At 49.0% G+C, this 21,433-nt stretch overlaps 9 protein-coding genes across 9 annotated transcripts, besides 1 other annotated feature; 2 read left to right on the forward strand and 7 right to left on the reverse strand.

The window, feature by feature from the left end:
• Window positions 1-339: 339 nt before the first annotated feature.
• FPSE_11935 (uncharacterized protein) lies at window positions 340-2,123 on the reverse strand (the record flags this gene model as incomplete). Its single annotated transcript, XM_009265052.1, has 2 exons — window positions 340-945; window positions 996-2,123. 2 exons carry the CDS (start codon window positions 2,121-2,123, stop codon window positions 340-342), a joined length of 1,734 nt encoding a protein of 577 aa, XP_009263327.1.
• Window positions 2,124-2,574: 451 nt separating this feature from the next.
• FPSE_11934 (uncharacterized protein) lies at window positions 2,575-3,871 on the forward strand (the record flags this gene model as incomplete). Its single annotated transcript, XM_009265051.1, has 2 exons — window positions 2,575-2,612; window positions 2,683-3,871. 2 exons carry the CDS (start codon window positions 2,575-2,577, stop codon window positions 3,869-3,871), a joined length of 1,227 nt encoding a protein of 408 aa, XP_009263326.1.
• A 304-nt stretch (window positions 3,872-4,175) lies between these two features.
• FPSE_11933 (uncharacterized protein) lies at window positions 4,176-5,289 on the reverse strand (the record flags this gene model as incomplete). The annotated part of the gene is made up of 3 exons (XM_009265050.1): window positions 4,176-4,655; window positions 4,799-5,179; window positions 5,242-5,289. 3 exons carry the CDS (start codon window positions 5,287-5,289, stop codon window positions 4,176-4,178), a joined length of 909 nt encoding a protein of 302 aa, XP_009263325.1.
• Window positions 5,290-8,796: 3,507 nt separating this feature from the next.
• On the forward strand, window positions 8,797-11,446 carry FPSE_11932 (uncharacterized protein; the record flags this gene model as incomplete). Its single annotated transcript, XM_009265049.1, has 3 exons — window positions 8,797-10,682; window positions 10,731-11,158; window positions 11,208-11,446. 3 exons carry the CDS (start codon window positions 8,797-8,799, stop codon window positions 11,444-11,446), a joined length of 2,553 nt encoding a protein of 850 aa, XP_009263324.1.
• A 718-nt stretch (window positions 11,447-12,164) lies between these two features.
• Window positions 12,165-14,019, reverse strand: FPSE_11931 (uncharacterized protein; the record flags this gene model as incomplete). Its single annotated transcript, XM_009265048.1, has 5 exons — window positions 12,165-12,607; window positions 12,656-13,674; window positions 13,733-13,832; window positions 13,888-13,932; window positions 13,998-14,019. The coding sequence occupies 5 exons, from the start codon at window positions 14,017-14,019 to the stop codon at window positions 12,165-12,167; spliced, it is 1,629 nt and encodes a 542-aa protein (XP_009263323.1).
• Window positions 14,020-14,090: 71 nt separating this feature from the next.
• Window positions 14,091-14,120: a microsatellite.
• A 705-nt stretch (window positions 14,121-14,825) lies between these two features.
• FPSE_11930 (uncharacterized protein) lies at window positions 14,826-16,165 on the reverse strand (the record flags this gene model as incomplete). The annotated part of the gene is made up of 4 exons (XM_009265047.1): window positions 14,826-15,262; window positions 15,312-15,692; window positions 15,752-15,842; window positions 15,902-16,165. 4 exons carry the CDS (start codon window positions 16,163-16,165, stop codon window positions 14,826-14,828), a joined length of 1,173 nt encoding a protein of 390 aa, XP_009263322.1.
• Window positions 16,166-16,712: 547 nt separating this feature from the next.
• FPSE_11929 (uncharacterized protein) lies at window positions 16,713-17,802 on the reverse strand (the record flags this gene model as incomplete). Its single annotated transcript, XM_009265046.1, has 2 exons — window positions 16,713-17,621; window positions 17,680-17,802. The coding sequence occupies 2 exons, from the start codon at window positions 17,800-17,802 to the stop codon at window positions 16,713-16,715; spliced, it is 1,032 nt and encodes a 343-aa protein (XP_009263321.1).
• A 1,069-nt stretch (window positions 17,803-18,871) lies between these two features.
• FPSE_11928 (uncharacterized protein) lies at window positions 18,872-19,515 on the reverse strand (the record flags this gene model as incomplete). Its single annotated transcript, XM_009265045.1, has 3 exons — window positions 18,872-19,000; window positions 19,061-19,432; window positions 19,486-19,515. The coding sequence occupies 3 exons, from the start codon at window positions 19,513-19,515 to the stop codon at window positions 18,872-18,874; spliced, it is 531 nt and encodes a 176-aa protein (XP_009263320.1).
• A 734-nt stretch (window positions 19,516-20,249) lies between these two features.
• On the reverse strand, window positions 20,250-21,069 carry FPSE_11927 (uncharacterized protein; the record flags this gene model as incomplete). The annotated part of the gene is made up of 2 exons (XM_009265044.1): window positions 20,250-20,804; window positions 20,893-21,069. The coding sequence occupies 2 exons, from the start codon at window positions 21,067-21,069 to the stop codon at window positions 20,250-20,252; spliced, it is 732 nt and encodes a 243-aa protein (XP_009263319.1).
• Between the last annotated feature and the right edge of the window lie 364 nt (window positions 21,070-21,433).

Here is a 21,433-nt window from a genome sequence, read left to right on the forward strand (position 1 = left end):
GTCGTCACCGACCCAACTACTAATCCGCCCCTTACCAGCTTATCTATGGGAGAGCGGACGGGATCCCGAGTTCTCTGATAGGTATGGTCGTATGTGAAAGGTTTGGATGTAATTAGGGTATGTATATCCAGGTTCTAGTTTTAAGCACTCAAGTCCAAATGAGTTGAGTTGACCTTCGAAGCATCGCAACTTGTGAAGATACTGGGGGTCACTTGAGAGAATAGGTGTTGTTCAGAGAGCAGCTATACGAATGGCGATCAAGACCTGGTGTCATTTGATCTAAGATTGCTTCGAGATATACGCTACAATAAAATACCTTTCATATCCAGGCGGATCCCTTTACCTTCTACCGCGGCTCTCAGGCCATGAGCTGACAGCATCATTCACCTCTTCTAGGAATGTCGCCGAGTTGTGAATTGTGGTACCGCCTAGAACAACCCGTACGCCTGGGCTTGATGCGTTCAGTTCTGCAATCATCTTGGCCTCCTCATAAGTTGCACCGCCAGCGATGAATACGATGATGTCTTGTGGCTTATCCTTGGTAGCGCCGCCGCCCTCAACGAAAGGATATTGTTGATCCCTGAGTCGACCCTTAATCAAGTTCTGCAGTGTAGTTTCAAGAAGAGGGCTGTGCTGTGTGTAAACGTTTTCCACGCCCTTGAGCCCTTTGAAGCGGTTTGAAGTAGCTGAGAAAATACCCGCCGATTCAAAGATCTCTGAGATTCCACCTTGAGACTGTGACGCTTGGAGAGAGGTGTGGTACGCCGTCACCTTACCGATCATATCTGCGTCCCGTGGCGACACGTTGCCAGCAGCGACGAGAAGATCTGTAAGCATAGCCAAGGCGTTGGACGGGTGCTTGTGATACCGGAGAGCGTACAAAGCGACAAGTCCTACTTTGCTCTCTGACGTAACGTTTGGTGACTGGATGAGTCGCTGAATATTCTGTCGATCGGGTTAATATGTGGCCAGTCTTCATATGAAAACAAACATACCTTGACATCGGTTCCGTGGTTTTCGTTGCAAGCCAAGCTTTGTTCTAGCTCACTGACTTCAAGTAGGTTATCAGCCGCCACACGTCTGCTGAGCTCTGAAACCAGAGTAACATGCTTGCTGACATTGCCAGAGAGTTTCCGGAATTCTGGGTACTCCTCTATAAACCGCTTCATGTCGGATATTGACTCGATATTTTCGTTGTTCTTTGTTTTCGACTGGAACTGTCCAACGTATTCCTTAATGTTACCTCCAAGATCACCAAAATTCAGGAACATATTCTTCTTGAAGAAGGGGTCCTGATCCTGTGATAGAACAATTTCCTTCTGCTCTGGGCTGATGTCAGGGACATCGCTGAGATCGACACGACCGTTTTGAATGCCCAAGAGGTGGTGAACCATGGCCTGGTAGGTCCACTGCGTGAGTAGCGGTGTCACAGGATCTTCGCGACGGTCCAGCACGAGCAAAATGGGAGATGTATCCACCTTTCGAAAGTCGAATAGTGAATCTTCTTGTGTCATAAGATATCGAACCTCTGTTGCGAGTTTCTTTGCTAGCGGACTTGTCTTCTGGTACCTGATCAAGGGCTTCTTCTTTAGCGAGAGCAACACCGCGACAAGCCCTTCAGAACACCGTTGCAGCGAGTCTGGGTTCCATGTATCTGGACTTCCAGCCCATATGCGCTGTTGTGGAAGGGTGAAGCCGAACGAGAAAAGATCCGGGTTGATGACTGTATAGTCGGCAAAATGCTCCTGCACCAGTTTGACTACCTCATGATCGTCTGCTTCGGCCAACCGTTCCAAAGACGACTTCTTAACTACATTTGTAAAGTACAAATGGTACTCGCCATACTTGGGGTCTCTTAACTCGTCTATGAGTAGCTGGATTGATTCAGGCGATGGGCGAACGAATGATAGACATCGCAAGTGTCGCATCTTCTCACGAGATGCATTGTCTAGGCGGTCGATAAGATAAACCTCGTGGTTGAGGAGAGCTGACTGTGTGACCGCAGTCGATACAATAGATACAGTTTCTCTATCGAGTAAGAGGATTTTCATCTTGGCGGACGACGTATCGCTCGTCGCGACCACCTTATTGATGTACCCCGAGACTGCTTGGGCGACGTCCATGATGATGACTGAAGCGGCTCGCTGAGGCCGCGTAATAGGTTATTCTTTGGCTGTAATTAAACGGAGTTCAGAATAAAAGCTCAGCAGGGAGTGAATTCGATGAAAGAAATGATAGTGTTTGACTCCGCGATTCACTACTGTTCTCTTTGATGATTGCTCTTCTTACCTACTACCTATCACCTGCCTGACCAGGGAGGACACCTCTGAGATGGACGTCAAATGTGATTACATAACACAAAAGCTAAGCTACAGCTCAGACAAAGGACCCACTTCCAACCACTTGCCCTCGTCATGAGAAAGTTACCATGTTCGGTGACATCAATTGGTAAACTCGGCTGAAAAATGTCGACATGCTGCTAGCCTTCGACTTGACAACTCGGTATTGAAGACTTGAACTTCACAAGAGAGAGTAAAAGCTTTCAGGTGGCAGTTCCATCAGCAACCTGCAATCATGGCTGGTGATACTTGTCCACAACCAACAGAACCAACGTAAGTGAACACCACAAAAACACTATTTCATCAATGTCTTTACCTAGATTTAACATATCATCTTGGATAGTCTGTCTTTCACTCAGGGTCTTATTGTGGGACAGCTGTCGGTAGTCCTGGTGTTGGCTGCCTTTATAAAATTCTTCATCTTCGGAGACCCCCCCTCACCAGATGTCACAGCTTCCTTACGAGCTACTGAGAGACGGTCACGGACGCTCGCTCACAAGCGCTCCCTATTGAGTCTACGAAGTCCTGGAAACCGCCAGGATAGGGAGCTTAACCGCAAAAAGTCCACCGTCCTCAGGAATCCTCCGGCACTCACCATTGGGTCCATCCTCAGCAAGACATACTATAATGTCGACAGCCATCAGCCAGAGAGTCTCGACTGGTTCAACGTTCTCATTGGACAAACTATTGCCCAATTCCGCAGTGATGCGCAGCATGATGATGCTATTCTTGACTCGCTGAGTAAGGCTCTAAATGGGGGATCCAGACCGGACTTTATCGATGAGATCAGGGTCACGGAGCTGAGTCTTGGAGAAGACTTCCCAATCCTGAGTAATTGTCGAATAATCCCCGTGGACGAAGATGGAGTGAGCCTTGGCCACGGAAAGAAGTTCGACCCGGATAAGGCAGCAAGAGACGGCACACGGCTCCAAGCACGGATGGACGTCGATCTCAGCGACATGCTCACCCTGGCCGTGGAGACGAAACTCCTTCTCAACTATCCGAAGAAGCTCTCTGCTGTACTGCCTGTTGCATTGGCCGTTTCGGTGGTCAGGTTTAGCGGTACTCTTTCGATCTCTTTTATCCCTAGCAACCCCTCCCAGTCGACACCTACCAGGATGATCTTCAACTTCCTCGACGATTACAGGTTGGACTTTTCTATTCGAAGTCTCCTGGGTAGTCGCTCTCGGCTGCAGGACGTTCCCAAAATTGCCCAACTGATTGAGTCAAGACTTCATCGTTGGTTCGATGAACGGGCCGTTGAGCCCCGATTCCAGGAAATTGCTCTACCAAGTCTATGGCCTAGAAAGAAGAACACGAGAGGCCCGGATGACGGCCTGGCCGAAGGAAGCGTACCCATCGGACGGTCAAAGGGGAGAGATGCTAGCAGGGACCCTCAAGAAGAGGCACGCGGCGACGCAGAAATTAGAGATAGAGGAACCATTCGGCAACGGCGAGGAACGAGAGGCAGTGAAAGTGATGACTTCTCGATGCCCGGCTCTCTGCCCAGCTTCCAGATCCCGACTCCATAGTTAGCCATTGGGAGGCAAAATACATAGTAAAAGCTCTACTCATTGCTTTTCTGAGATGATTGCACAGATTCACTCGCTTGATGATCTCAGCACGTCAATATTGGGTAAACATGGGATTTTGGAAGCCCCATCCACGCACAGACGTGAGGTTGAGCCACCCTGATCTCCGAGGCAATTTGGCCAGCTTGTAGGACGGGACCAAGTTGTGGTCTGTGAGAGACCATGTTTCATTTTTTCATGCGATATATCACAAAATCCCCACGTGCGATATAATACATGAATTAACCAGAGTAAACAAACAATTTTAGAACTCTGCCAAAGCCATGGGTGTCTCGGTCAACGAGTACAAGTTCTGCCACCAAGCAATCAAACCGCCTACAAGGAGTACGTAATAAACCCCAGTCCAGATCTTCCTAGACGAGGCGGCCGCAGGATCACCCTCTGGTAGCCAGTACGGGTCGAGCTGGCCCCAAAGACGTGGAAGACCCATGCCATTGCAGAAAGTGTGCACGAGTACGACCGCCAACAGGCTGCCAGTTCGTAGGAACAAGAAGGTAGCGTACGCTCCAAATAGCGAAGTATACGAGAGCTGGAGAAGAGACCGTGCGATAGCGACGGGCAATGGAGTTCGAGGGTGCGTGATGCGAAACTCGTAAAAGTGATGAAGGTGAGCCAGACCAAAGATGAGCGGCGACATGAAAATGGTGCCAGTGAGACTAGCTCCAGAACGCAAAAGCAAGGGAACACCAGCGGAACGGAAAAGACATTCCTCGGTGATGGGTCCCTGATGAAATCATTAGCATTGCATGGATTCGACAAGCGGTGTGAGAAGGAGGCTCTGTGGGGATCAATAGACGAGGGAATTGACAGGGGAAAATATGAAAGGAATCTCTATAGCGAGATCAGATTGTTTCAAAGTGCACGTACCGCTACCATGTTTCTCCAGGTGGGCCAGTCAGTCCAGAGATCTCTCAGAGGCTCGAGGCGAAGCCATTGATGAGCAGTCCCGTCAATGACGAGAGACTCATACAGGGGGCCTGCGAACAGCAAGACCGTGAGCCACAGAGCACGAGCAGCATCGATGAGCCCAGGAGGCCAGTAGCCCATAAAATGCAATGGCTCGCGAACTGCCACAGCGCCATGAGATGAGAGCAGGTACAGTGTTATGAGAGAACAAAGAGCCGTTGAGAGCGACACAGCAAAGATGCGTGCGCGAATAGCCTCTGGAGCATCTCTAGAGCGTGTAGGCGAAGGCCTGGTTGCTGCTGAAAAATAAAGAGGGATTACGTAGATGAGGCAGTAGACGACCTTGGGAATGAGTTAGTATGTCGAGACTCATGAGCGATGACTCTGTTTGGGTCGAGGCTCACCAGCAATGCTACGGCTTGGGGAGGTGCAAATCCCGTTGAACCAAACATTGTAACGTTCCAGACTTTTGAAGGTGTAGTTTTGAGGTGCCGTAGATGGGGAGATGGAAGAAGTTAAGTAGAGAGGTTGAGGGGTGAAAAGGACAGTTGCGGGAATGTTCAATGGGGCAAATGTCAAGTCAGCATCACGAGTCTGTCGTCAAAGGAAATGGGAGATACGACACATTTAGAGCCAACCGAGGCCATTATGAATCAATTCTGGTAAAGCAGAGGCCATCGCCAGCCACAAAACAGTCCATTCCTATTGTTCTAAAAACCCCATTGTTCACTGTTCGTGTCTTATCGGATTTGCTTAGTTATCCAAGCGATCCAACCAAGGAATGGCCAACTTTTGCCTCTGACTAGTACTAAAATGTAGACAGAGACCAACGATGAAAAAAAAATTGTGCAGGCCTCTAGGGAAGCTGGAAAGCTAACGAGGGATGGTACGAGATCGCTCGTCTTCATTTTACTTTGCATATCGCTTCATGGAGTTGCATGCACTATTATATGCGGTGAGCTGCATGGCACAAGAGTTATTGAAAGAAGCGAAATGATGTGGGGAGGGTATAAAACACGACCCAAACACGAATGCTGCAGTGACATTCGTCCAACCCGTGGAGGGAATAGTTTTGTGAAAAAAGGAATAAAATGCTCATCGACACTCGTGTATGACTAGAGGGCATCCATTTCTTGAACTGGCAAACTGGGACTCCTCCAATACCGTTGCCTATCCCCCATATTGACAAGGACATGTCGGGCTTGCTCAGCCTCAATGTCTCCTTGGCTGACTAGGGCAAGGCCATGAATCAAGAAGTGAGGTGACCCCAATTAAACAATGGTACCTGCATTAGTTAGCGGGACGTTATTAGTGCTGAGGAGGAGGAGAGCACAGAGAGGCGGTGATTGATGATAGGTTGGACCCCTAGGAACGGACGGGCGATCTACCCGTACCGGCTCTGACTACTGCAATGTGAGTTGTTAACTAGATGGGATAATGGCTGTAAAAAGGAGAAGGATAATGATTGCAAAACGAACATGTAAAAGAAACATGCAAACATACCAAGTAGGTAGTAAGTATGAAGATGTGTGTTTTCAGTTGTAGTAAAGTGTAGATATTGAAGTTGGCATTCTCAAGATGCCATTCAAGCCTCCAGAACCAGTAACAACCACTCGTCTTTTGCCCAAGACCTATTACAAGACAGACGCTAACAGCAAGAACAGCGCGCTTCAGACTAAGACAAGGCGAGCTGAAAACGTTGCACGGGAGAGTTATTAGATTGCGCGCGACAAAGCCACTTTGGCACCTTCAAAGCTTAAAGACTCTTTTGTCTCGTTTCGTTGCTATATGCAGCTGAGGAATGGCTGTCAGTACCACTGAGCCAGAGTCAGTGAACGCATCTGGCAGTTCTCAAGGCAGCCAAGTGGAGAGAATTTGCATGTCTTGACCTTTCTGCAGGTCTTGGTTTCGAGAAGCGCTGTTTCAACAAGTGGAGGAACAGGCGCCGTTGCAAGATTTCTTGTGTACATGTGTAAACGCCAATTTTGATAAGCCCAAGACGTGCTTTGCCAACTCATAGCAGTTCAAGTACTGTAAGTAAAACAAGCGCCCGGAAGAGAAAGCATCATAGACGGCCAGATAGGCGACCAAGGTGGCCGGCTGGATACGTGGACAACTGCCGTTTTCCAGACCGAACGATGAATTATTCCAGAATACCATTGTCGCCTATATGCATGATTGCTGAAACAGTGAAACCTAGGGAGTGCTTATGCATGTTCTGCGGCTTGCTGGATATCTTCAGGTACTGGAAATATGAACAAGCACCATTGAAGATCTGCCACTTGGCACATGTGGTCCCGTAATCTCTCCGGACCTTGTCTTTTGATTCAAGCTCTCGTCTCTATCGTAGACAAGATCGGAGGAATTGGCACCTTGCTACAGGATAGACAGGGCCATTGGGCAGTACACAGCCACACTGGAAGACGACCTTGTCCCCCCCTAGCGTCGGTAGCTCAGCCGGTTCAGACAGATCTGATCCGCAATAACGCAACCACGTTTATTAGTTCTTAAAAGTTGGTGGTGTGCTGAAGGACAAATCAGAGCTCGCTGCGATATGTAGAAGGAGATCCTAAGATTCCTTCTCCTGAACTCGACATATTGATTCGTTTTCTTTGGTCGCAGTCGATTGAGCACCGGGAAACTCTCAAAGCCTTGATTGCAACCAATGTTGGTTCATCAGAGTCGTCGTGTCTTGTGCTGTCCGTCAGAGCTCCCCTTATCTCCCTCAGGTCACCCACCTAGCTCGTCGCTTGTCTCGTTCTTTTCAACCAAGCCAGCCCCCCTGTCTCTCCAACGGTCCCATCTTGCGCGCGCCGAGGCCTGCAGGGGAAGCCCCTGTTGCAGCATGGTAATATCCCAGGGCCGCTAGCTGCAGACTTGTTACAATGGCGCTTCCAACCACTGGTTCACGTCTGTTTGCGCAATCCACGTCACTGGTCCAATTGCACCCGTCCAGTTCAGTTGAATCCAGTATCGTGTCGTGTCTTATCCGGTCCTTGATAGTGTCTCGTCCAAGCCTGCCCGACGGGAAAGATTCTGTAAGGGGGAGGCTAGGAGGACTAACTGTGAGCTCGGATCGTTCCATACCCTCGTCCTTTCGTCTGGTCCGGGCCTAGGATTCCTTGTGAATATTACCGCAAGCAAGAAGCTGGTTTCGAGATACCCACATAATATTGACCGTCGTCCATCGCTTTAGGTTGCTTAGAGTAGGAGCAGGTGCAGGTCGCTGGGCCTGCCGCCCTTGGTCGCATGGGGGAGGACCGCTGTTGCTCTTTTTAGTTACCTTACCTACCCGCCCGTCGCTTCCTTCCCCATGATCCTAACTTTTGTCTTTCTCTCTCACGTTTCGTCCTTTCCCAACCAACCTACATACACTCTCTCTAATCGGCCGCTGGCCAGTCACTCATTCAGCACTTTGATATTCAACACACTCTTTGGAACCGCTACCGAAACTAATTAATTAACCTACCTAATTGTTGCTTCTTCGTTTTTTGTTTCTCTGAATCTGTCTTTCCATTTTTGGTAATCGATTCAATTGCTCTATCCTCTCGATCGAGTCTTTTTTCTTCTTCTCTCACAGCCAACCGAAACGCGAACGATCCACCTCGCGACGCTCAACCGAACAGATAATATACCCCAGCTTGTTTCGCATTAAGCTGTCTGATCTTTGCTTGATCCGATATTTTTTGGAACGATTGATGCTTCATTGATGCCATTAAGCTGCTGTGGCCTTTAATTTTTTAACCGTCGTGTCTAAATCACCGGCCGTGGCCTCCGAGTTCCTTGACCCACCTCCGGCGCCAACCGAGTTCCAAGTATACAGACACTACGACGATATTCACGATTTCGAAAAGTCAATTGTCTTGCCAGTTTCAAGGGCAAGAATTTTGGATATTATTCTTAGATTTCTCATGTTCTGGAAAACAGAGCCGTTGTCATTGTCGCCTTGTGCGTAGAGCATGTCGGTCTCACCGTCTGGCTCTCCGCCTCGTCGGGCATTGCATCAGCGAAGTCATTCACAGAACAATGCTCAAAACAATCGTCTTGGGATTCGACTTGTTCCCTATAGTCCGCCACGGGTTGCATCAGATGCCACCGCCACATCGTCCAAGACAATCACCCAGGCTGACACGAATACCGAGACCGAGACGGAACTTGAACGGAGTCAGACATCCCATTCCTCCAGCCCACAGTTTGAAACGCCAACACCATCACCATCCCTGCAAAGGGCACGAGCGAAAACGACAGCGTTACCTCCGTCATCATTCAGAGGTTCAACTCGATATTCATCATCCGATTATGAACCCAGCCAATCCTCCTGGGCGCCGCATTATGACAACGACGACAATACCTCTAATGCTTCACGCCCACCTTCTCGCGGACCTTCAGCCTCACCAAGACCCCCTTCTCGCAAAAAGGTTATCAAGGTCAACCCTGACAAAACCTTCTCTGTACAATACCACAATGTTTCAATGTCCTCAAGAGTGGAATCTCTCTGGTCTCTTCCCCCGTCTTTCACCACTGGTAACACCTCTTACGGTCGAGAATCTGTGGGTACGATAGGCGATGATCGTCAAAGCCGGCCAACTTCACCTTTGACTCCTCTTGCAGAACGAGAGCCCAGTTCCCCAATTATTTCGTCTCGGATTCAAGACCCATCAACCCCCGACAATTCGTCACCGTGGAACTACCGCCTGTTCGGAGGCCTGCGTAAAGTACCTAAAACCCCCGACGTGAAGCAAAAACAGCCAGAGACCCAAGATGTTACAGCAGAGCTGTCCCTCCCTCCACTGCCTGAGGTTGATTTTCCTCTTTCTGAAGCAGGCCCTTCTTCAAGGTGGCTTAATGAGAAGACATCCTTCCACTCTTCGTCGTCTGATCAAACAAGAACCACTGTATCGAACAGAACCAACCTCAAAACTTACAGAGAGAGCTCCCCAGTCAACGTTGCCGACTTGCGTAGCCTGCCACCGTCGTCGATTCATTCTAACATTGAGTTAATCGGTGATCCCTCTTCAGCTGAAGCCTCATTATACGCCAGCACTCGACCACCAACCGAAGACAGCAACGTCAACTTTGTTACCCACGGCAGCCACGGCAGTCACTCAGCTTCTTCCTCTATCGTGGCTGTCAGGCATCGAACACAGCCTGAGTTCTCTCAAGAGAGCTTGGTTGTTGCCCCTTTGCAGCCACGCAAAAGGAGATCTTCGGATACCTTTGCCCTTGCCAGAACCCGATCCCGTGAAACTATTCGATCTCGCTCTGCATCAATAACTTCACTGTCAACCATCTTCACTCAAGAGGCTACTCGTGCTCTTTTTGTTGGACCACCAACGATACTCCAGCACGCTGGTCCTTCGTGGCAAGACCTAAACCGACCTCAATCACGACCTTATCAATGGAGCGGCCAATTGTCAACAGTCATGTCAGAAAGCGAGGGTGGCAGCGAGCCCGCATCCCGCACCTTGTCGCTCTCCTCCGTTCCCCGTCGGCGTGGCAGTGACCACAGTAAACATGTCTTGAGCATGACTTCCTCACTCTTTGGCCTTGAAGAGCACGTCGAGAGCCCTTCTCAGTCAAGAGGCAGCACCCCTTCTCATTCGAGAAACAGCTCTCTGGAACCCCCTGCTGCAACCTATGCCAGGAACTCAGCCCGCGATCCCGCAACTGGTACAATACGTTTAGTTCGCGACCTTGATGAAGACGGAGATGGTCTTGCTGACTTGGAAGTACTTCACCATCGCCCTTCGCGAACCAGAATGGGAAGGTTCCTGTCAAGTTATGCCTCGGATCGTAGCCTGCGATCAACTGCTAGCTTCAACGCTGCTGTTCCTGCTTGGGCCAAGTAAGTACTTTACGTATCAATGAATGAGCATAACTAACTGTTTTGCAGGGTTTACTACGGCAGTGGTGAGCGTAAGTGGTTGGCTGCTCAGCCTTCAATGGAGTCCATGTACGACTCTGACTTCTACGAAAGCGACCATCACGAGCCTCAACTCAGCCGCTCGCCTAGCCAGGATGCCAATGCCACCAACATTCGCATTCCCAGGCGCCGACCTCGCGACGCATTTCCCCGACAACATTCAAATGCAGGCTCAATGGACATTAGCGCTGCGCCAGCTCACCCCGTACTAGCTGTTGTGCGTAACATCAAGAAACAAACCTCCAGCATCTGGTCGCCTCACTTGGCTCGGGATCGACGGCCTTTCCAGCACAGCATCTGGCAACCTCCAGCCTCAGAATGGGAAGCGAGAAGCGAGCTGACCGGGCGACGCAATGCTCAAGTCACAATGTTTGTGGTGGGATTCATTTTCCCATTGGGTAGGTACAAGAAACCACTATCCAGAAATCAAGCGCTAACATATTTTAGCTTGGATGTTTGCTGCATTCATTCCTATCAAGGCGGCCACCAAGGCTGAGGATGTTGAGGCCAACAACTGTACGTCTAAGTCAGACGGATCCAAGGTGGACGGCAAAGAGGATGCCGTTTTTACGAGTGCAATCTGGTGGAGGAGGGTGAACCGAGGCATGTCCATAATCGGCTTGCTTATCCTTGGTGCCATCATCGCGCTCAGCGTGGTAGGCGTTAAACAACGCTGGGGACATTGATACCATTTTACAAGGATATCCCGTTTTGATGACCTGAATTACGAGAACAGTCCTGATTCCAAACCTCCCATGGAACTTCACGGCATCTCAACAATTGACGACGAATTACGATTTGTTTCTGTTTTTGCTCGAATATCATTTGAACACCATTTCAAGACTCACGATCTTCATGCAATTTTATCTAAAATTTCAACGACCAACGATTTCTTTCTGAGCATACCATTTACGAGACACGATTTACTTTTTCTTTTTCTGTCTCGATGTTTTGACGAAGCACGATTTCTTGCATGCCAAGATCTCTCTTCATCTCCCGTGTTGCTGTTCTCCTGGTGTCATTCTTACATCTACTGAACAGGGACACAACGGGAGACATTTTATTTTCTGTCTGTTTTAATGGACCTTTGCATGCACATGTACAACGGGGTTGGATTTGATAGCGATTTTGAGACAAGACGAAAGACAGTCAGTATAGACACTCATTTCACGATACCATATATTGTAATTGAACAGAGGCAGAGAAACAGGCTATCCCAAGAAGCACACAATATGTTATATAGATTAATCTAATAAAACAGAGAGAACCATCTATTTGGTTAAACGTATATCTCCCATAAATTGGCCAACGCCCTGACTATCCGCTCACGAACACCTGTCTTCACACACCCGAAACACCAACTTACTACCAAGGCTTCTTAACAATATCAAGATAGCAAGAATACTATTTCGGTATGGGCAGACCCATTCTCCGCCTCATCTCCATCTCTGCCCTAAGTTCCACTACAGCCTCATGGACATCCTCCTCGGGGTCCTTGGAAATGCCCAGTATAGGATCCTTGCCAGTCAAACTATCCGTTGAGATGGAGTGCTTGAGCTTGGCATTAGCACGGCCTTGGCGCTTCTCAAGTTGTGTTTTGAGAAAGGCTTTACTGGGAGGAGCATAGAAGAAGACGAGGGAGGCAACAGTCCAAACAACCGCATAAAAGTAAACACGGGACCACGCAAGCAATGAGCCCTGGAATGTAAGGACGAGGAACGGAGCTGTTGCAAAGGTAAAGGTGAGCTGTGTGACGAAGTAGGATGCGATGTCGTAGTATTTCTTCTTGGGCGAGGGGTTGCCAGAAATAGGATCAAGGAAGAAGGGTCGAACATGACGACGGAAGTCTAAAGACCGTTAGTATTGTTACAGTATGTAAATGTAAAGCAACTTACGCTTCGCGGAGTCTTGAATCAAGCTTGCGAGAACAAAACTGAGATAGTATCCAGGGTAGAATCCGTGCCACAGAGCACTGGTGCCAAAGGTCATCAGACTAGCACGGAAGCCGGGCTTCTTGCCTCGGGGCGTAACCCGCAAATAGACGTAATTCCTCAGCCAGTTGCTCGTGTTGATGTTCCATCCTCCAAGGTATCCACGCGGGTTCTGCGCTGTCTCGACAGCCCAGGGATCAATGTTTTGCAAACGGTTCCAGAAGACCTTGCCCGTGGCAGGGTCAACACCATTGTAACCCATTCCCGTGAGGATACAAGCGCCTTCCGTAAGGTACCAAACGCCGTAGTACTTGAGTCGTGCGGTGAAACTAACCATGTGCATGATCCAGATACGGCGGAGGAAACCGTAGTTCATGAAAGTGTCGACAGTGAGCAATGTAGGGTAGTATGAACCACCAAGACCCATGAACATGGCGATGAGGAAGAGGCCGCTTGCGGCTTTCCAAGCCGCAGGAGTACCGCTTCGAGGAATCTTTCGCTTCTTCCTGACGGGAGCCTTCTTCGAGGGGTCGACGTTTGGTGCGTCAAAGAGGGTCGTGTCGAGCCACTTGCGATAGTCGACGAAATCGAAAGAAGGACCGGCAAAGAGCGCAGGGAAGAACAGCACCCAGCCAGCATAGTCCAATACAGGAGGCAGCTCCTTAAGCATGTTCCTCTTCTGAAAGTCAGATAGGTGCTCCTCTGGGAGCTGGCCATCAGCAACGTTCCAACAAAACGCGCTCAGCTTCATGAGAAGCACCATCTGGGCACCTGTAACGTCGGCACTCGATGGGTCGTTGACTGATTGACGGGCGATGTGGCTAATGGACATGTGGCCCATGACGAAAGCGAAGCCTATCCATGGCATATATGGGCTCGTTCGGAGGTATTTGGCGATGCAGTATGTGCCGCCTGCACTGATGAGGAGAGTTCGAGCGCCATCCCAAAGGTCAAACAGGCCAACGAGGTAGAAGAGGGATACACTTGATTCGATGTGTTAGCAGGACAAAAGATTGGGTTTACTGGGAACTCCTGGCGTACCCGATGCTAAAAAGGTTCTTGAGTTGTGGCTTAGAATCGGGAATTCTTTTAAGAAGGGCCGCAAGGGGAAAGGATATCAAAAATGAGGTAACGAGCTTGACTAGATGTAGTGTTAGAGCTATGATGAGCTTCAGGAGCTTTGACGAGGGACTCACGATCGTCTGGAGCAGCACCAACAGTACTAGCAAGGGCCACAAAAGCTACAAAAGTACATGTGTTAGCAAAAAGGAGACTGTTACACGAGCGACCAAGTTTGAGAACTCACGCCTATGTAGAAAGTACAGCATCTTGCTGGCGCTCAAGTACTATAACCATACAAGAAAGGAGCAGGTAGCAATACTCAACAATGCTTTGATCCAAGAAAGAAAGAAGGAAAGAAAGAGAGGAACAGGAACGAGATAGTATAGGAATTGAGGGTTGTGCGTGGCCTGTAATGGTTTATCCCCCGCTCATACCATGGCGTGAGACATACAGGGAGCTAGGTAAGTATGTAGCTTGTTCAGAGGAGCAAAGGAAGTCAGAGACGTCATTTAATTCCCATTAAAAAAAGATCCCCAACATTTTGGAGAAGAAGCAAAAAAAGCTTGGACAAAAAGAAAGTGACGTCCTCTCGGTTATGTTGCCCCACGTGGATCCTTTATCGAATTGGCACGTGTCGATCTTTCATCAACAGGAACATGACATCTTACGCATCATGACCTTGAAGGTGATCATGAGGCTCTTACGTGCTTTGCTATGAATACCAATAATAAGAGGGTGTGGTTCTCTTCTTATTTAGCATAGGTCGACTTCTTCTCCAAGACACCTCGAGCGTGGTGGTATAGTATATCTGTCATCTTCAAGATACAACTCAACAGCCAAAGGTGAAACAAAAATGCCTTCAGCATGTCCTGGATTCTCTTCACTATTAGTTAAGAAACAACACGCGTTTTTGCGTTCATTAAAAGTCAACATGTCTTAAATCATGGACCAGGCTCTACCAAATACCCTGTATCCTTTCGCTCCGTATCCGTCACAGAAGCTACTATCTATTCACATCACTAACGCCTTGCACAACACATACTCTCAAATGCCGCGCCTTGATTCATCAAGTCTAAGAGTTGGCATCACGGTTGCTCTTGGCGCTGGCGCTCATTGGAGGTGCTACGGTAGGCAAAGAACCTCCGGACGACATCGACTGTCGCACACGAGACCAAGCATAGACAAGACCACTGATGAAACCGATGAAAATGGCAGATACACTGCCGAAAGTGACTGGGGCCGAGAAGAAGATCAGACCGCTGATTGCGATAGGAAGCTTGTTCAAGGCGCCAACCATAGAGTATGTTGTCGAGGAGGTAACGCGAATGCACCAGGCAGAGCAGTAAGAGATAAAGATAGCAGCAAGGCCGGAGTAGATCATTCCGATAATGATCTTGTTGCGTGTATCGTCAGGAAAGTTGCGAGAGAAATTGTAAGCGGACCAATCCTCTGTCAGGAGAGAGCAGATGACAAGAACAGGGATCGTGAGAAGATTGTTGTAGTACATGGCTACACAAGGTTAGCTCAGGAACATCACACCGCCAACGTCTGTACTTACTGTCCCAATCCTTGAAGTTCATCTTCTTGATAACCTTGCGCATACCGAGTACGTACGCCGCGCTGCAGAATACATTCATGCCCATCCAAGCGTAGCCGGCATTGAGCGTAGACACAGCAGCGGCAGAGTCACCAGTGCCAAAATCACCGTTGATGGCACTCTGGATATCAGCCCAAGCAGCGACTATTGAGCTCAGGACCATAAGTCCGAACGAAAGTAGGGCCAGAGGGGTAACGCTGCCACCAAACCAAAGCACCTCGCCATACGCGATCACGATAATTGTCAGGTTCTTGAAGATCGTATAAACGGGTACTGAAAGGAACTGGAGCGACTTGGTACTGGTGTAAATCATGCCGACGAGGAGAAGAGAGATGGGAAACCCTTTTTTTCTTCGTATTAGTGATCCAAACATAGCATTCGAGACGACTGTGATAACGTACATTTCCTTGCTCGATCAGCATCGAAAGGAGCGAGAACCTTAATCATGCCCAGCTGCTTGCACAAGGTGATTGTGCCAATACAAACAACAGCCTATTGAGAACCTACAGTTAAAGTCCGTACCTATAGACAGTTTGCGCCAATGATCATACCTGAACAGTCAAGTAGAAAAAGTTGAGGTTCCAGAAGCTGCCTGAAACAACATACTTGTTTACAACGGTCATACTGATCGAGGACAGACAATACGCCGCGATAGACAATGGCGGGCTCTTTTCCAGTTGTTCGAGACTATGGAGTTGACTAGAGCCGTACGCCATTGGAGGCGGTGACCGAGGCTGGAAGCTAGGCTTCTCATTCTTGTCGTAGTTATCGTCGCCCATACGGACGACGTAGTCCTCGTTCTTCTTATCGGTCATTGTACCGACGGGACGGTTGACGAAACGATCGTGGAAGTTGAAACGGGGATCAGCGCTGGGGTGCTTCGGGGAGCAATGGGTCTAGCTGTCGAATTCGGAAACGAGAGGCGTGTGGTCGGTTTCGCGGAAGAGAGAATACGTTCCAACGATATCGAGAGTCGCAGAATGTGAGAAATGGAAAAAAGGGCAACGCGTTGGACAAATCCCCAGCTTTTTACCCCCGTTGGAATCTTTTTCTCCCTTTGACTATTTGGCCAGGTACAAGCCACAGGGTCGAGGGGCACAAAGGGGAGACGTGGAGCGACTAAGATATTAGGCTTAGTCATTTTTGACAGGGACGGTTTAGTGACGTTGGTATGCAGCCCGTTTTTCGGTCCAGATCCGATAGATCACACGGCCACCGGCATCTTTATCCAGGGTCTCGTAAAGAATCTGTGTGCGTGCTGAGCCTCGTAAGGATGATTAGCTTTTGCCTGCTCCACCCGGTACGAGGGAACTAATACACGCGCCCGTTTTCGTATCGAGACCCATGGTGGTCATTTGCGTGTTACGAAGCAGCTTCATTAGCATCTGGCATTGCTGCTTCTTCACCGGCTTCCCTGTCATCCTCTGGCCCAGCTGGGAAGTTGAGGTGTTTCCAATCTTCCAATTCTTCCGTCACGGATCGCATGCGATCACGAATGCTTTCAATCGCATAGCTTCCTAACAAAAGTCGTAATGGAGGATACGAGCAGTGCCCCAGTTGCCATACGAGTTCAGCGCATTTGATTGCGCTTGTAGGTCGATACTTGTCGCCGAGCCACTGAACGATTCGTCGCGCATGCAATGCGGGCGCCGTTGGGTTGCTGTATGTTTCGCTGGGCGGCTTGACAAGAAAATGGCCCCAAGATGTCGGGAGCGTCGAGTCCTGGATCTCGGGTTCCTCAGGTCTCACATGGCCTGGTTCGATCAGCGTAGCTTTAATGTTAAAGGCATCAGTCTCATAGAGCATGGCTTCGATCAAGCCTTCAACCGCATACTTGGTCGCGCAATAAGGGCCCAAACCAGGAACTCCCAGGGCACCTGAAGTCGAGCTGAAGATGAGATATCGGCCAGCATTCTGTCTGCGAAAATAAGGCAGTGTAGCGTGAATGATGTGAAGCGTTCCCATGAAGTTGGTCTCGAACTGATTGCGTATATCATGCTCGTCCTGATCCTCACAAGCGCCAATCACACCGTAGCCAGAGCAATTGACAACAATGTCGATGCGGCCAAATCGTTGAAGAGTGCGCTCAATGACTCGATTGACGGACTCGCGTGCGCGGACGTCACACAACGCGCCGAGACAATTCTCATGAATATTCTCCATGTCGTTAAGGCTTGTCTCAAACACGCGGCCAACCGACGTCACCAAATCTCCATGTGCAAGTGCGCTATTGACAAGAGTATGGCCCATCTGGCCTGTGCCTCCAAAGATCTGTACATCGTAAGTATGCCAAAAGCAAAGAAGATATGTTGAGGGGAGGAAGTCATACCACCCAAACCAATTGCTTCACAGCAGCATTAGGCTGTGGAGGGTCACAGCTAGCAGGTAGCTGCGCGATTCGTGGCCGTATTGACGCCTCAGTGGCATCCGAGACTTCTGTTCGTGCATCCATTTCGCAGTTAAATCTCAGCAATTGGGCTGTGAGTCTTGGTTACTGTTGCTGATTCCAAGTGATGTTAAGTGAAGGTTTATATAACCTGGAGACGACAGGCGACCAGTTGTTGAGGATCAATGAAACACCAGGGTATCGTTGGTTTTAGGCGGGGTTTAAGCCTATAATCGAGTTACATATCAGTGCTAAAAAGACCAGACTGAGATAACGCGCGTCATGAGGCTGACTTTGATCCAAAAAAGTTGAATTGGTAGCATCTAACCCGAGAACTCAATACAAGTCCTGTGCACGTTGAACAAGACATCTGAAGAGCGGTCAGCGTCTCTCGGCCGTGGCCTGTCAATATGACTGCTAATGGTATAGGGTGCTTGGCGTGTGAGGAATTACGGAATGCGAATCATGCGTCTGATCTAGCTTGTTGTGTTCAAACATCACTTTAGTATATACACAAAGAGTCAATTTATATAGATACTAGATATTTTTGTAATCGAATAGTGAGTGGACAGTTGCAATGGAACCCGTTGTACATTAGCTTTAGTGCAAACTCCATGCAGGATGTTCTCTCTGAGACATGTTTGCAGTAGTTGGGTAAAGCGAGAGCCAATGTCATGAGCCCAATTGTTTGCTGACCATGATGGACCACTTAATACAAAGTAGCCTAGACTCAACCACTACATCAATTTATACCAATATAACTAGATGGATGCACAATATTCAATTGCTACCTATGAAATGGTTTCAACTCCCGCTAACTCTCATCTCGAAATAAACCGTGCACTATGTCGTCAGACGTTGGATATTCAAGCTTGTTCAGAATGCAAACTGCCATGGCTCTTCCTTTCCAGTCTTGAGAAAATCGCTCGCAAATCGTAGTTGTAAGCTGTTTGGAACCACGAAATGACGCAAAAGACCCTCCTCATCACGTCAACGCTGGGCTCTCCATCGCGGCGCAGATTCTTCAAGCACCGGTATTTATGCTTGCTGGCTCTTGAGTTGGACCGGTAACGTGGTTGATCTCCTGCTACTCAGCCCCTACAATCAAAGACGGCTTGTTTCCCACGTGGGCTTCTTACTCGGTAGACTCGCCAATGAACTGCTTCACGTATTCTTGTCGGTGCTCGTTCTTGTCAACATCGGGGCCGCGGTTCAGAGGCGTCCACTTGGGGTCTTCCTTGAACAGTCGCATGGCATGGACAAACTAGAGATCAGTCAGTTAGCCTTATATAACGTCTAAAGCAAAACGTTTCTTTAGACTTACGTTGCTCTCGTCAGTGGTGAAGCGGTGGTAAATGCCAGGAGGGAGAATAAGCAAGTCATTCTTCTCGAGCAAAACGCGCACCCAGTCATCGTCCTTGCTTCGAACATCAAAGTATCCACGTCCACCAAGAATGTAGCGGATCTCCTCGTCCTCGTGTAGGTGCTCGGCGAAGAAAGACTTGACCTTTGTCTCGTAAATGTCGCCCATGGCCTGGGGAGAGACGGTGATCTCGTCACGGTTCTTGTATTCGCGCTCCTTTGAAAGGTTGTCGACCTGCTCGAGCTCGGGAAGATGGTAGTAGTAAACACCAATGTTCATGAGATCATCGACGCTGACGGGCTTTCCGGAGTTGTGGGGGAGGCGCTGGTCGCCCTGTGACTTTTTGTTAGTCGATGGGTCGGGCAGCAAGATGAGGGTATACGGACTGGAAGGCCATCGTAGAAGTAAGCTCGCATGATTGCTGTGTAGTAGAGTTATGTAACTCGAACAGTGAGAGGACAGTCAAGGAAGAGACTTGGAGCAATATGGCGTTATAAAAGTCAAGGTGTCAGCAGATGGGAGCTATATTTGAAGCTTGTAAAAGGATGGGGTCCAAAGCTGCTTTTGTACCATGATCCATGGCAGACAGACCACTGGATCTCAAAAGGTTCCATCCATGACGGCGGGGTCAAATGGAATGTTCGGCCAAAGCTAGCGAGCGACGTCAGCACCGATTGCAGCACTAAAACCCAACTGAGTTGCAGTCAGGGTCTGATTTTGTTACATTGACATCACAATCACAAGCCTTTCAAGGCCGAGCCCCCAATTGACCGGCTGCAGTATCGCCAACGTTTCCCAAGGCCTTGCAAATCTTGGTGCCCGGTTTGGGGACTCATCCGGCTGCAAACGGGAAGTGCTTTGGCCCATGTCACATCACATCATGATACAGGCTGAATAGCCTCATGATTGTGCAGGGTAGAACGCAGCCTTCAAGTGTCAAAGACAATTTATTGTTTTAATCTCCACGCTTAAATAAACCAACGCCATCTACAGTCCTAATGACTGTATTCTGTGTAATGCTTTCATAATATTGACCATTCAACGCCAAACAATAACAATAATTGAGGCAAACCTCACCGAGCCGTTATGAGCCCGCTATTGCGCCTAACTTCCCAAATAGACTGTCATTGTCTTATCTCTGGTTCATATTTCACAGCTCGTGAGGCGCTGCTCCTCTAGCGTCAGCAACCAGAATTTCGTTTGTACTATCATCCACTTCAACTCGAGGACGAGCCTCAAACAAGCGCCTCCACCAGCTAGGAGGATCCAGAGGTCGAGACCCATTGTGCAGAGGAGGGTAGACATCTGAAAAGAAGTACCAGACATGTCCAATTACGACACCCATAATCTCGTCTTTGGGAATGGTACCATGTAACACAAGGCTGAAGCCCATCAGAACCCAGGGCAAGTATGGTGCAGTAAACACAAGCAAGCCGAGGAAGCTCAGTCTAGTCTCGGGGTTTCTTCGCGACCAAATGTATACGAGCGTCGAGGAAAGCGGGTGGCCGAGGAACGGCATCGAAACGAGCGGTGATATGGCGATCAAGCATGTTGTCGAATAAAGGAGTAGCCATGAGAAGTGCGCAGGTGACCGACCCGAAGATTCCTCGAGAAGTCGCGCATATCGCTGGAGGAAGTAGACGTGGAAAAGTAGATCGAGCGAGAAGGGGCCAAAGTATAAGAACGTCGTCAACAGTCGCCAATACTGTAAGAGGGGTCTTGTCAGCATAACCGTCATCACCACAGACATGCAACCGCGGAATAGAGTAAGATAAGCCAAGAGAAATACTGACCTGTGATTTCACGAACACGGCCCGGAAGCTATAGAATAACTGGAACGGCGTCACCATCTGGCATTGGACTAGGGCGCTCGTGAGAACCGTAGCGGCTGTCCACCAGCGAGTGCATGTTGGCATCTCCCAGAACCACGCCTCAAGAGGCAAACGACCTCCGTCCATTACTTGATCCATCGGGTCGGTTTCAATAACAGGCGTTGTTAATGCCAATGTCTCCTCCTTTAAGTGATGTGTAGGTAGGTAAGTGCAATAGGCTTATATATGACGATGGTTCGGTTGAATGCTGACAGAAGCGGAGTAGTAAAACTTGTGATTATTGTGTTAAAGAAAGGCTGTCACTGTCGTTTGAGAAAAGAAGTGAATGTGTCAGTTAAAATAATTGTCAGTGTCAAGTTCTCAATGACCATTGATCGTTGAACTTGAGGATGACGGAATAGGACGAGCCACGTTACGGTACCTATCCCCCACTGTCCCGGGGTTACAGTCAAGGACGGAAAGGACGTACCGTGTCTACAGATCTGGAATCTCCAGGAAAGAG

This window comes from Fusarium pseudograminearum, chromosome 1, assembly GCF_000303195.2.
Source record: "Fusarium pseudograminearum CS3096 chromosome 1, whole genome shotgun sequence".
NCBI classification, from domain to species: Eukaryota; Fungi; Ascomycota; class Sordariomycetes; order Hypocreales; family Nectriaceae; genus Fusarium; species Fusarium pseudograminearum.